This window comes from Danio aesculapii, chromosome 23 (assembly GCF_903798145.1).
Source record: "Danio aesculapii chromosome 23, fDanAes4.1, whole genome shotgun sequence".
NCBI classification, from domain to species: domain Eukaryota; kingdom Metazoa; phylum Chordata; class Actinopteri; order Cypriniformes; family Danionidae; genus Danio; species Danio aesculapii.
This window is the reverse complement of record NC_079457.1, coordinates 8982557-8998463: the sequence shown is the minus strand read 5'-3', so window position 1 is coordinate 8998463 and position 15907 is coordinate 8982557. Positions and strand designations below refer to the sequence as shown.

Sequence of the window (15907 nt, the reverse complement as noted above, 5' to 3'; positions counted from 1 at the left end):
ATATATATATTTATATACACACACACACACACACACACACACACACACACACACTCACCGGCCACTTTATTAGGTACACCTTACAAGTACCCCCTTTTGCCTTCAGAACCGCCTTAATCCTTCGTGGTGTAGATTCAGCAAGGAACTGGAAATATTCCTCAGAGAGTTTGGTCCATATTGACATGATAGCATCACGCAGTTGCTGCCGATTTGTCGGCTGCACATCCATAATGCGAATTTCCCGTTCCACCACATCCCAAAGGTGCTCTATTGGATTGAAATCTGGTGACTGTGGAGGCCATTTGAGAACAGTGAACTCATTGTCATGTTCAAGAAACCAGTCTGAGTGTTGTGTGTTCAGAGATGCTTTTCTGCATACCTCGGTTGTAAAGAGTGGTTATTTTAGTTACTGTTGCCTTTCTATCAGCTCAAATCAGTCTGGCCATTCTCCTCTGACGTCTGGCATCAAGAAGGCAGTTGAACCCACAGAACTGCCGCTCACTGGATATTTTCCCTTTTTCGGACCATTCTCTGTAAACCCTAGAGATGGTTGTGCGTAGGGCTGCACGAATAATCCAAAAAAATCACAACCTTGATTCGACCCTACACACGATCCTAATTCAGCTTTTTCTACGATTCAGCCAATTATATTTTCAAGGTCAGGAGAGAAGAAAAGGCGGCCGCAGAAGTCTTCACAGCAACATTGACACCTTCAAATGGTGTTAAAAGTGTCACATACTGTATTTATAAGGTATAATTCACCCAAAATGTCATTTCTGTCTTCAAGTAATAATGTATTCACGGTCGCGAAATGGCACGTGAGCTGACGCAATGTTTGTTTACTACCGAGAATGCGTGCGTGCACGCAAATGACGCCTACTTTAGTAAACACAACCTGCATATGCTGTGAATAACAGGATAATAAAGTTGTAAACGGCGTTCAGTTTGTTGCACAGAGCGATCTTTTGAGGGCCGTACGGGAGGTTTGATTTGTATGTATGTGTGTTTTTCTTACAGTGACAGCAGCCATGAGCCGCACTAGGAAGTGAAAGTGTAACCTGTGCACACATCATTTAAATGATCATATCGCATTTTAGAGTTATGATTACGACAAGCATTTGATGTGTTTTTTTCTTTCATAGCGGACACAAAGTGTTGTCCATGAAAATAAATGTTTACTGTGTCAGTAAAACAACCTTAGCCTATATATAAGGGTCTAATAATGTTGTCAATGACAGATGACAAGCACATGTCTTAAACATAATAAATCAACTTCAGAATTATGAATAGTTATATTTTGATGTCATAATTTTACTGTGAATTAACAAACAGGACATATTGAATGTCTGTTCAAGTCCACCATAATACAAAATTTAGCATTTTAAGCAACAGTAGACCTACACATAGACCCAATATTATTATTATTGTTTTACCATATGTTTGAGAATAAACAATAATAATAGGCTAATCGCATTAACCTTTATTTGACATTTACAGAATTGTGAGAAAGAATCGTGATCTTGATTTTAAGCAAAAAAAATTGTGATTCACATTTTTGCCAGAATCATGCAGCCCTAGTTGTGCGTGAAAATTCCAATAGATCAGCAGTAGACCTGACACCAACAACCATGCCACGTTCAAAGTAACTTAAATCAGCTTTCTTCCCCATTCTGATGCTCAGTTTGAACTGCAGCAGATCGTCTTGACCATGTCTACATGCCTAAATGCATTGAGTTGCTGCCATGTTTTTGGATGATTAGAAATTTGCGTTAACAAGCAGTTGGACAGGTGTACCTAATAAAGTGGCCGGTAAGTGTGGGTAAATGACCATACAATTTTTTTCTATACATTTCATCTCATTTTATTTAATTGTAAACGTTAACTGTTGATTTGAATTATTTATGTATTTTTATAATACTTGCTACAGTTTAAGTATGTGGCTTTTAATAATACAAAATTATTAAAAGCCATGTAATTTGTGTAATTTAGTTTTTATTTAAATTTTATTTCATGTTTACCTTTAATTTTTAGATTTAAGTATTTCTACTCAGCCATTTTATGACGGATCAGTTTATGCAATATTTATTGTATTTGTATATTATCTTTATTTCAGTTCAAAATAAAATGATGATTTCCGTTTTAGATAATAATAGCATCAGTGCGGGTTCCTAAAAACATCTGTTAAATGACATAAGTGCATAAGCAGATGTGTTTGTTTGGGCTCGTCCTCCTCTAACATTGCTGCTTTTGGCAGGAACTCTGACTCAGAATGAGATGGTGTTCAGACGTCTTCATCTGGGAACAGTGGCTTATGGGATGGACTCGATGGATGAAGTGCAGAGTCACGTGTTCAGTGCTTACACTCAGGTATTCCCAGAATTCCCTGTTTTAGTTCAAATTGATTTTTATTTAATAATTTAGAGCTCATCTTTTTTAGATAGATGGCAATACAATATGTATATATTTTGCCGAATGTTTTGGCCTAATATTTAATTTTATATGTATTTATGTCTTACAAAATCTTTATAATGATAAATCCTAAATTTTTTGTGAGTAAATGTGAGTTAATGTGAATAAAAAAAATATTTTAGAGCTTATCTTTCTTCTTTTAGATTGTTGGCAATACAATATTTATATTTTTTGCTTGATTTTTTTGGCCTAATATTTATTTTATTTTATTTTTATTCATTTATTTTTAATTATTTTATTTATTTATTTGTTTGTTTGTTTGTTTGTTTATTTATTTATAATTATTTTTATTTATTTATTTATTTATTTTAATTTAATTTAATTTTATTTATTTATTTATTTAATTTTTTATTTTTATTTTTTTTTATTTAATTTAATTTAATTTTATTTTATTTCAATAATATAAATATTATAAGTAATAATAAGTAGCAGAGAGAGGGCCATCAAGATTTGATTCCCAGACAGTGAATTTTACAAAAAAAAAAAAATGGAATGCTAATGTTTATCATGAAAGTGTTTGCCAAACATATAAATGCAAACACAACATAATTATTCACAATATATAATATTGATCATACCACCCACCTTGTAAATATGTCAACTAGTACGAGACCCTTCACTGTATAACCAACCTGTTTAGAAAAGCCGATCACAAAAGCGCAATTGTTCAGCTTTTTTGTCCAGAAGTCCTTGTAAAATGAGTCTCTTTCACCTCTGGCTGATATGTTTTGTCCGTTTGACACCAGAGGTCACCGAGTCAGGAAACTGGGTTACTGGTACCAGTTATAGCTTATATACGAACTTACACACCACCATTAGCCCTCGGAAATGTGCATGCTATAAATAGTAGCTCAGCGTTAAAGGTAATTGTTCATATATGAAACACATCTGGGAGCGTTTATGAGTCCTTTTTCAGGATATTAGCAAGAGACTCGCTTTATTAGCAATCAGAGAATGTGGAGGTTTAATCATTTTGGCAAAACCTCAAGTGCTCTTTTTTTCTTGTCGTTTTGTAAATGAATTATGTAATTGTTTTTGCATTGTAAGTATTATAATATAGTATATGAGTTGAGAGAAATGTCATATATTATATTATATTATATTATATTATATTATATTATATTATATTATATTATATTATATTATATTATATTATATTATATTATATTATATTATATTATATAGTTTTTTGTTATAATTATTATATTATATTATATTATATTATATTATATTATATTATATTATATTATATTATATTATATTATATTATATTATATTATATTACATTACATTACATTATATTATGTTATTTTCATCTTCTTTTTATTTATTTTACTATATTTACATTATATATTTTTGTCATAAAATAACTGCATAATATCTATATATTTTTATATTCACCTTATTTTATTTTGTTAATAATTTTTACATTATATTATATTATATTATATTATATTATATTATATTATATTATGTTATATTATATTATATTATATTATATTATATTATATTATATTATATTATATTATGTTATATATTCACCTTATTTTATTTGATTATTATATTTTATCAAATTATATTTTGTCATAATATAACTGTGTAATATTTATATTTTTGTATATTCTGCTAATTTTATTTTGTTATTATTTTTTATATTAAAATTTCATTTTATTTTTCAGTTTGATTTATTTTTATACATGCATAATTTTGACTGTAAAAATTAAGAATTTTATATTATATTATATTATATTATATTATATTATATTTTGTCATAATATTACTGTATAATATTTATTTCTTGTATATTCACAATATTTTGCTTGGTTAATTTTCTTTTTATACATTTAAATTACATTTATTTATTTATTTATTTTATTTTTATATATGCATCACTATACATTTAGACTAAAAATCAAGTTATGCAATAAGTCTTTGTTCCTACAAAGTTTTTAGTTTATCTTAATAAAATTGAATAACATCATAAAATACTTCTTACCATTACTTGCCTAAAAATGTAGTGCAAGTAGAGTAAAAGTATCTGTTGTAAACATTACTCAAAATATGAGTAAAAACAGAGCCTTTCAAAAGTACTTGAGTAGTGAGTATTATGTTGTAAAAAGCTGATGCATTTACATGTAATTTGTGCATGTGTGTAAACGTAACATACTCTAGTGCATTTAGTTATTGCCCAGCAGGCACACAGACGTTAATATTAGATTAGATTCAGGTTGTGATGTCAGGTGACCAAAATTCAATGTTTAGCCAAAGTCTAAGCATTTAGGTTATGCTAGAAAGTGACCAAAATTGAACGTCGAGCCAACATCTTAAGCTAACGTCATATTGGCGTCAAATACTGACATTTATTCCTCAAGTATAGCAACCAAAATTCAATGTCTGATTGACGTCATAGTGGTAACATCCACACAACTTCAAGTTGTAACATCATTGGACATTGATATTTGGTTGATTTTAGCTTGGACCTTGGACATTGGGGTTCTGATGTGATTTTTGGTTGGACGTTGGGATACTGATGTCAACACAATTTTCATTTCCAAACGAAATGGAAAAAAAAATCTGATGTCATGTTGACATCTTGTGCCTGCTGGGTGTTTAAGGCCATTTTGGTCATCATGCAGTAAACATCCGTCATTTTCTCATCAGGGACATGCATCTAAACAGTCTGTAGGTCAATGCGTGTAAAGATTTTGGACATCTTCTTGGACACCTTTAATGCTTCCAAAAAGTTTGCTGCAATTACAAATCGCCCATGTCTTGAGGTCGTTCATTATGATGCGATTTACCTTCTTTGTGCGAATTGATTGGACAGGAATCACAGGACTAATTTTTCTAATCCCTATAGACAGGAAAAAATAGTATAAGCAGTATAGTATAAGTAACAGTACAGTCACTCATGTTTGATTCCCACAGCCTCCTCAGGACCTGCAGGCGTCTCGAGCTCCAGGCGCAACTAAAGTTAGGAAGACCATCAGCAGCCGGGTTCACGAGGCAGTGAAGGCCATCGCTCTGGTGCACAACGTAACTCCGGTATACGAGGCCAACGGCGTGACGGATCAGGCTGAGGCGGAACAGCACTATGAGGACACGTGCAGGGTTTACCAGGCCTCCAGTCCAGATGAGGTACTGCTGAAATCAGCCCGTTCATTTACAAATCAATGAAAACACTTGGAGACGATTTATTTTAATGTGCAATTCACTCTATTAACAAACCATTAACTAAGAGTTTTAGCTCAGTAAGCTACGCTTCTTATTAATAGTTAATAAGTAAATAATAGGTAAATAAGTTAATAAGTTAAATTAATAAATATATATTGCTTTAAATGAGCAATATCACACACATAGAAGTGCGATATGACTGTATATTTGGCGCTGTTGGGAGGCGTGTGTTGGCTCGAGGGCCAGAACGATTGCCTTAGTGCCCCAGCAGTGCTGATATACAGCCATATCATACTGCTACAAGTGTGATATTGCATATATACAACAGTTCGACGGCATAATCGTGTATGTAAAAAAGAAAATCAAAAGAAAATTCTTTTGTAAGAGGAACTACTTTCTTCCGCCATTCATTCACATCTGCAGCTGACCGTCAGAACAGCAGAAACCATTGCTACTTCACAAACGTCACTTTAGAGCTAGTGTTTGAATGATTCTCTAGCGTAATGTCTAAAGTGATGACAAAACAAGTGATTTTGCTCACATTTTAAGATTATAAGGCTGAAATGCCATCAATCTACAGAGATTTCCCACTATTTCTCTGTTGCAAAAGTGATATTTTAACCCCGAAAAAGCAAAGCAAACACTACCAGATTACTATGGTACAAATACAGCACTGCAAAATACAAAAGAGAGAGATGAATGTCTCTCACCTGTTTTATAATGATTTGAACAGCTGTAAATATGAAAAGGGCTTATTATGCAGTCTCTGTCATCATCTTGTGGCCGTCAACCGTCAATGTTTTTGCTCCGTTCAATGACAGGCTGATGGCCGCCGACACGCTGAATCTCCGAAATGATAAATATTTTAAAATAGGCACTATCCTCATAAATAAACTGCATAGTTGCAATCTAAATAACTAAATTCTTCCCTAAAAAAGCCTGAAAAATACATTATGTTGTTCAACAGCTGTGATATTTGTCAAACTGTAGTGAGCTTATTCCTCTGCTTATCACTTTATGTGGGCGGAGTAATACACAAGGCTCCAGAGGCTGTACGAGTGCTGTTATTGCAGAATATTGCACGGCTATTAACCAATCAGATTTGAGAACCAGACAGAACTGTTGTATATATGTATGTGTGTATAAAATGATTTGCCCTCCTGTGAATTTTTCTTTTCTTTTTCAAAAATTTCCCAAATGATGTTTAACAGAGCAAGGAGTTTTTCACAGTCTTTTGTCTTCTGGATAAAGTCTTATTGTTTTTTTATTTTCGGCTAGAATAAAAGCAGTTTTAATACATGTAAAAAACAAAACCAATAAATTTTTGCCTTTCATAAAACACAACCATTTAAATTCAACAAAAGAATGTGAGCGTTATAATAATTAAAACCACTTAACTTTATATATACCACTTACCACTTTATATATAAAAAAGATAACTTTTCTCATGAAATGTGACTATTTTACATGATGTGTTTTTTTTCCAATGGGTTAATTTAGTGGGTTTAGTCGATTTTAAATAATAACAATAATATTATTATTAATAAATGTATTTAGTTCCATACAATCAGTTTTCATTCTTGTCAAACTGCTCATGCCGTCTCCTCTGACTAAACTCCTCCATTGATTTTAACTCGGTCTCTGTCTTTTAACCTACTAAAATCATCAACAATTTGACTTAACATTAATAATATCTGACTCAGCATGTTTCATCCTCCCCTGCAGAGGTTTGACATTATTGTGTAATGATGAGTTGAGCGTTTGCTACATTCACTTCTGCAGATGTGCTTTTCTCACACTGGATCATTTCTGTGCTCTTAAAGCAGTTCAGTCGATCCAGGAGCAAGTGACGCAGCGGTGATCAGTTTAGTTGTGGTTTTCTATACAGCAGATGTATTATTACTGGTTTGACTTTAACCACTGCATACCTGTAGACTGACTGTACGTACATTCACACAGACGATGACTAAGCAGAGAAGGCCAGACCGTTGCTGGTCAGACATGATGATGCACTGATCTGCTGTTATTTTAGAGACCATTAAATCAGCTCTGTTATACATATATTAGGTTTTTAGGAAAATAATTATACTTATGTTCATTTTTGTATTAAAAAATCAACAGAAATGTTACATTGATCCACTCATTAAAGTACTTGTGTATTAAAATATTTTCCTCAATATATGATATGTATGTCATAATGTTTTGTGACAAAATTATATTTTTATTTGTACATAAATATATATTTTTATAAATTATTTTCATATTTTATTTTTGATATGTATGTATAATATTTATGAATGTTTATAAATGTGTATGTATATATTTTTTACACATACCTACAATTATAGGAAATAAATGTTTTATTATTATTATTATTATTATTATTATTATTATTATGATAATTTATATCCTACTAGAATTAACCTGAAATTAAAGTGTTAAAAAATAAGAAATGTTTTTATTTTATTTTATTTTATTTTATTTATTTAGTTTTTATTCACATATTATTATTATTATTATTATTATTATTATTATTATTATTATTATTATTATTATTATTATTGTCATTACTGTTATTATTATTATTATTATTCATTCATTTTCTTTTCGGCTTAGTGCCTTAATTAATCAGGGTTTGCTACTGCGGAATGAACCGCCAACTTATCCAGCATATACTTATACGCAGTGGATGCCCTTCCAGCTGCAACCCATCACTGGGAAACATCCATACACACTCATTTACACACATACACTATGGACAATTTTAGCGCGCCCAATTCACCTATACCACGTCTTTGGACTTGTGGGAGAAACCAGAGCACTCAGAGGAAACCCATGCGAACACGGGGAGAACATGCAAACTCCACACAGAATTATTATTTTTTTTTTATTTTTAAAAAACATTTTATTTTATTTTATTTTATTTTATTATTTATTTATTTTATGTAATCAATTATCATTATTATTATAATGTTTTAAAAGATATTTAAAGTTATATTTTTTGTATAATTTTCAGTTTCATACCCCTATATGTTTTTAAAAATGTATTTTTTTTAAACCATTGTATTTACTTTTTGATATGTATTATATTCAATGTTTTAATATTTTCAGTACACAAATATACTTTATACCCTCATATGGTTTTAAAAATGTCATTATTTTATGTCAACATAGAATATACAGTATGTTATTTTACATCATTATATTGTATTATATTACATTATATTTTACATCATTGCATACTTTTTCATATATAATATTATTATAATATATTATAATAAAAAAAGCTGAAATATACGATATATAAACCATTATAGTTCAGTTTAATAGGTATTAAGCACCCACACAAAAAACAAGTTCTCAGAATCCTTCAAAGTGGCATCATTCAGTGGCTCCACATATCTCAGATAAGCCTCATTTGTTGCTTTCTAAGAGTGGAGGGCAGTGTTTTCATCTGTCCATCTGGATACTGTGAGAGATGTTATTAGCAGCTAGTCAGGGAGGGCAGAAGAAATCGGCTTTTTTGATCTCTCTGTAACCCCTGGTCTGGAAGTTATTGGCCAATAACTTCTGCCTCCCAGAAAAGCCCCCCCTTCAGCGTCCCACTAATGGATGGCATCTGGTTCGCCTTTATCTTCACATGTTCCCTCAAGAAAACATGCTTATAATTGGCAGCCTGTGGCATACTCGCATTTTCCACAAAGCCACGCATCCGAAAACAGTTGCAGAAAAATAATCGAGATGACTCTGCGGTTAACTTTGAGTAGTAATTCACTTATTTTGATTATTCATAGATTTTTTTTTTGTTTTGTTTTTTATTTTAAAGAAATTTTACAGATTCTTAAATTGACTTTTTTTAAAAATAATTTTCGCTTTTTTTACAACAACCAATGAACAAAATCCATGAAATTTATCACACATGTCTTGGATATGATTGGATATAATTGTGATAAGGTAAAGTTTGAGTAGTGAGGCACCTACCTTGATTTAGCATGGCAGATTTTTTTTTATTTCAAAGAAATTTAGCAGATTCTTAAATTGACTTTTTTTTATATAATAATAATTTTTTGCCTTTTTTTTACAACAATTATTGCATTAAAAAAATGTAAATTATCACATCTGCTATACGAATATTTCATTTACTGCGATAATGTTAAGTTTGAGTGGAGACGCACCTATCTTGATTTTTCATGGATGATTTTAAGTTTTTATTTTAAAGAAAATTTGCAGATTGCAAAATTAACTTCAATTTTTAAAAATAATTAAAATTATTATTTTTTTAAAACAACAAATGCATAAAATAAATGTTATTTATCACACATGTCTGCGAATGAATATTGCATATACTTTAATATCGATAAGATTAAGTTTGAGTAGTGATGCACCTATCTTGATTTTTCTTGGCATATTTAAAAAATAAAAAATGTTTGACGATTGACCTCCGTTTTTTGTTCAAATTATTTTATCCTTTTTTTTTAACAACAACCAATGCATAAAATAAATGTAATTTATCACTCACCTGCGAATATTGCGTTTACTATAATTGCGATAAGGTTATGTTTGAGTAGCGATGCACCTATCTTGATTTTTTTTATGGCTTTTATTTTTTATTTTATTTTTTATTTTAAAGAAAATTTGACTATTCTTAAATTTACTTCTTTCTTTTTTTTTTTTTTAAATATTTTTACTTTTTTTGTGCATAAAAAACAAATGCAAAAATAAATGTAATATATCACACATTATTACACTAGATATACAGTAGTCAACATTCGAAGTGAATTAAAAATGTTTTTCAAAATTGTCCAAGAACCGGAATGGGTGTTGTTCTATTGTTTTCGTTCAACTGTAATGAAAGGTGGGGATCCACTTCAAATGTTGACCACTGTAAATGTACAGTTGAATTCCGAATTATTAGCCCTCCTGAATTATTAGAATTATTATTAGTTGTAATAACTCATTTCTAATAACTGATTTATTTTATCTTTGCCATGATGACAGTACATAATATTTTACTAGATATTTTTTAAGATACCAGTAATCATTTAAAGGCTTAACAAGGTTAATTAGGTAAGTTAGGGTAATTCTGTAAGTCATTGACCTTAAAATGGTTTGCAAAAAAATAAAAAACTGCTTTTATTGTAGCCGAAATAAAACAAATAAGACTTTCTTCAGAAGAAAATATATTATATGAAATACTGTGGGGAAATAACCCTTGCTCTGTTAAACATCATTTAGGAAATATTTGAAAAAGAAAAAAAATAATAATAATTTTTAATTTAACTGTATATGTATGTAATAAAAATTTTGCGATATGTTGTGTGGCCCTTATCATAAAACACAAGCTATAAAGAAAACTGCTCACAAACACAAAAGACTAATCTGAACAATCCTTGCAGAAAACATTACAGTATTGCACGAAGAATTAAATTAAAGGGGGATTAAAGGGAAAAGTTAATATTTGTAATGCTTTTTACAGTAAATTCAGGGATATTGTAAAGTCTGAGATATATAAACTACTTCTGGTTTGTAATTAATTGATTTGAACTATTAGAAGCTGGTTATATTTACACACTGTTGCTCCAAAACTGTGCTTAACCCACTTGTTAAAGTGATTTTTGTATAATAGGTCTCTCTTTAATGCAGAATATCTCGAGTTGATTCTCTGAGCTGTGAAGTCTGACTGATAAACACTGTGCTCCTGCTTAGTTTATGCCTTAATGGTTTCATATAAAGAGATTTCTCCTTCTGAATGTCATATATTGTGATTTGTTCTCTGAATGTTGTTGTAGGTGTCTCTGGTTCAGTGGACGGAGAGTGTTGGGCTGACGCTGGTGGGCAGAGATCAGTCCTCCATGCAGCTGAGGACACCTAGTGGACAAATCCTCAACTTCACCATTCTACAAATCTTCCCCTTCACCTATGAAAGCAAACGCATGGGCATCATAGTGAGAGTGAGTACAGCAACGTATCAACAAAACAAAAACAGATTGTCTGCGGGGTCTTAAAGTATTAAAAAGCCTTGAATGTTATTTTGCAAGGTATTCAATTTTGTATCATTTTTATATGATTATACAATGTGGACTCTAAGTTCCAAACAACTTCTTCATGTTGTCCCAGCACAAAGAGATTAAGTTAACTTAGTTGTTTTTACTAATTCAGTGGATTCAACAGAAAACATTCAGGTTTTCTGAAAAACAACTGAAGAATTGTGTTGTTTTAACTAATTTTATATAAGTAGTTTAAACAAGCAGCAAAAGTTGCTTTTTTAAGTGTAGTTGTCTACTAAAGTAACTGCCCACACTAATAATGTGTGTTGCAGATTTTTGTGGATCATGATGAAAGTGCGCTTGTTGCCTCAAATTATATTTCACTTAAGGCAGTTATGAAGCCTGTGATAATGAGATCCAATTTACAGTCACATATTCTTATTTTATTTAGTTTGTTTGGTTTCTAAACTTCAAAATTGTAAAATCAATTATACATTAAAACCGAAACGTGTATCAATTGAAATTGGTATTGGGCATATTTTTCATATCCAGGGTCAAATAAACTACCTGACAAAGGTCTTGTCGTCGATCCCAGTTCTAAGAGCAACAAATAATAACTTGACTTCTAGTTGATCATTTGGAAAAGTGGCAGAAGGTGGATATTTTTCCAATGAACCATCTGTTGATCTACATCCCGATCATCACAAATACTGCAGAAGACTTATTGGAACCCACATGGACCCAAGATTCTTACTGACATCAGTCAAGTTTGGTGAAGGAAAAATCATGGTTTGAGGTTACATTCTGTATGGGAGCGTGCGAGAAATCTGCCTGAGGTATTGAGACATTTGTGCTGCCCATTACATTACAAACCACAGGAGAGGGCAAATTCTTCAGCAGGATAACGCTCCTTCTCATACTTCAGCCTCCACATCAAAGTTCCTGAAAGCAAAGATCAAGGGATTCAGGATTGGCCAGCCCAGTCACCAGCCATGAACGTTATTGAGCATGTCTGGGGTAAGATGAAGGAGGAGGCATTGAAGATGAATCTAAAAAATCTTGATGAACTCTGGGAGTCCTGCAAGAACACTTTGGCATTCCAGATGACTTTATTAATGTTATTTGAGTCATTGCAGAGATTTATGGATGCAGTCCTCCAAGCTCATGGGAGTCATACACAATATTCATTCTTTTTCCACTGCACCATGACTTTATATTCTATACTTTACATTATTTCTGTTAAGTGACAAGACTTTTGTCTAAGCAAAGTCAGACCTTACTGTCCTAATTAAAAAATAAGGCATGATCATATTTTATTTTGTTAAAATAAGTGTAATTTAGAGGCCTTTGCCTTTCATATAAGCTACTTCTGATACCAAATGATCAACTAGAAGTCAAGTTAGTATTTGTTGCTCCTAAAACTTGGATAGACGAGAAGACTTTTGTCAGGTCAGGTTTAACCCTACATGTAATCAAATTTCAATTTCATACAGTTTCAATTTTAGACTGTAACTTGTTCCATGCTGTTTGAGTGTTGGATATGAATGACGCCTCATAAAAATTGAGCATTACATAAAAGTGTATCAAATATTATGAAATGAAGGTGGGGTTTATGACGTTTAATAACCTACTCAAACACCTCTGTGTTTTGAGTTTTGCAGTAGCAGGAGTTGCTTACATTTGTTCTAGAAAACATCTAGTTTGCTCTCTAGCCTTTTAAAGGGCACCTATGGTGAGAAATCTACTTTTAAAGCTGTTTGGACAGACATATGTGTAGGTATAGTGTATAGACCGTCATATTGGGGTGATATAAACACACCCAGTCCTTTTTTTTTTTCAATTTAACAAAACAAAAACGGCGGACCAATTGGAGCGGTTTTCAGATCGATCGCATCTTGACGTAGGAGTGCGGTCCCCCCGCCCACTGAATTGATTGACAGCTGCGTATTAACATGTCTCAGTAGTAACGCATATAATCATATCAACTGTGATCATCAATCATCATCAAATGTGATAAAGAGTGAGTTTTACAAGTTTAACATGTTTTAAAACAGAGCATGTGTGTAATGAATTACAGCGATTCACTTCAGATTCACTTCATCAGCACAGCCGCGTGTCAGAACAATTATAAAGGAAGACGCTTCAATCCCGGTTTGTGGACGATAAATCAGGTTTATTTTGTACATTAACACAACAGATTTCCATACAGCAGTGGATTTTAACCTGTATCCTGTCACATTTGCGTGCAAAAAGAGTGCAAAGCTAAACGAGCATGCTGTCTGTGTGTGTGCGTGTCCGTGCTGTGCTTTATATCTGTCTGTTGTCTAAGGCAGCCGAGGGAGGAGATTAAGGCACGCTGAAAGGCACGTAGAAACGGTGTGCGGGGAGGACTAGGCTTAAAGGCGCAGTACGAAAAAAACGCTACCTGGTGCTCAGAGTTATAAAATAGAAACTTATAAAAGGGATAATAAATAAACTGATGGGTGTTTTGAGCTAAGACTTTACAGACACATTCTGGAGACACAAAAGACTTGTATTAAATCTGTAAAAAGGGGTAACCTAGGCGCCCTTTAAACAATGTGAGAACTGACGATCAGGCCAGAAATGATCTGACTGGACTATGTTTGTTATCTGAGAAAGCTGTGACCCTGCCCTGAGCTTGATGACTAACTCTCCCCACACAAAACGCTCTGCTATTGTTGTTGGCCTGGACTAAAGCCTGTATCACCGACTCAGGAAACCCAGCAGTTCAACCTGCTTTCCTCGGCAGAACCCTTTTAAAACACCTTCAAGGACAGTCTAGGAAGAGTGAAATTAATCTCCAGTAATGCTTGGGAAAATAACATGTCCTGGTTACCTGCGAATGTTTCCTGTTTCGCTTGGTTACATATGTACTGTATAGATAATCTAATATTATGAATTGAACTATGAATTGAATATAATGAAATGAATTTGATAAAATTGGTTAATCACAATAATAATTTGCAGATAAATAAATCGACATTTGCTTTCCTTGTGTTCAAGAGTACAAAATCATCTGATTATGGCAATTTTTTATGATTAATAGTAATAATGATAATAATATAATAATCACAATATTATCAATACTTAAAAACATTTTATTACCATCATCATCAATAATAATAATAAAAAATAGTTGTCATAATATTAATAATATTATCAATAATAAAAATACATGTCAATTATCAATAATAATAATAATAATAATAATATCAATAATAAAAATACATGTTAATTATTAATTAAATAATAATAATACTACTAATAATAATGATAATGTTATCAATAATAGACATTTTAATTGTAAATAATGATAATAATCAATAAAGTAGGAGTAATAATAAAAATAGTAATATAAATAATTTAAAGACATGTTATCAATAATAATTGTTGTTATTATTATTATTATCAATAATAAAATGTGATTATGAATAATATCAATTATTATTATTATCAATAACAATAAATTATCCATATTAAAATATTGATATTATTAGTTATTGTCAATAATAATAATAGTGATATAAATAATTTAAAAAGTCATGTTATCAATAATAATAATTGTTATTATTATAATTATCAATAGATAATTATTATTATTATTAATTTTATCAATATTAACATTATAATAAAAATAATAACAATAGATAATAACATAAGTAGTAATAATAATATCAATAAAAGACTTGTCAATTATCAATTATAATAATAATGCCAATAATAAAAAAGACCTGTTAATGATAAATAATAATAAGATTAATAATAATAATTAATACTACTACTAATAATAATAGAGACATATGTTTTGGTACCACACAATGCAATATAAATATCTTCTTTGCAATATATTTGATAAATGTTTCCATCATAATTTATTTTCATGTCCTCTTGTTTAATAAAAATTATCGACCTCAGCGGTAATTAATAATGTAATTTATTTCTGTGATTTATTGATGAATTTTCAGCATCATTACACCTGTATTCAGTGTCAAATGATTTTTAGGGAATCCTACTGATTTATGAATTAATGTTTAATAAATATTTATTATCATAATCAATGTTGAAAATTATGTTTTTTGTTTTTAATATTTTTCATTTGTTTTATTTAAGAATAAAAGAAAATAGTGAGTTATACAAATAAAAAATACAAACACCTAAATATGATTTTTAAAATTGATTTACCAAAATAATTTGGGTTTTAAAACACATTTTAAAAAGGAAAATATAGTCAGTTTAGTTGCATATGTATTTATTTG

General features: G+C 30.9%; 1 protein-coding gene across 1 annotated transcript in view; it reads left to right on the top strand.

Moving 5' to 3' along the window:
* Window positions 1–15907, top strand: part of LOC130217845 (probable phospholipid-transporting ATPase IIA) — a 102054-nt gene that overhangs the window by 41180 nt on the left and 44967 nt on the right. The window contains exons 13-15 of the mRNA XM_056450059.1: window positions 2255–2367; window positions 5398–5607; window positions 11433–11594. Of these exons, the coding sequence (XP_056306034.1) occupies window positions 2255–2367; window positions 5398–5607; window positions 11433–11594 (485 nt within the window). The remainder of the gene's footprint in view (window positions 1–2254; window positions 2368–5397; window positions 5608–11432; window positions 11595–15907) is intronic.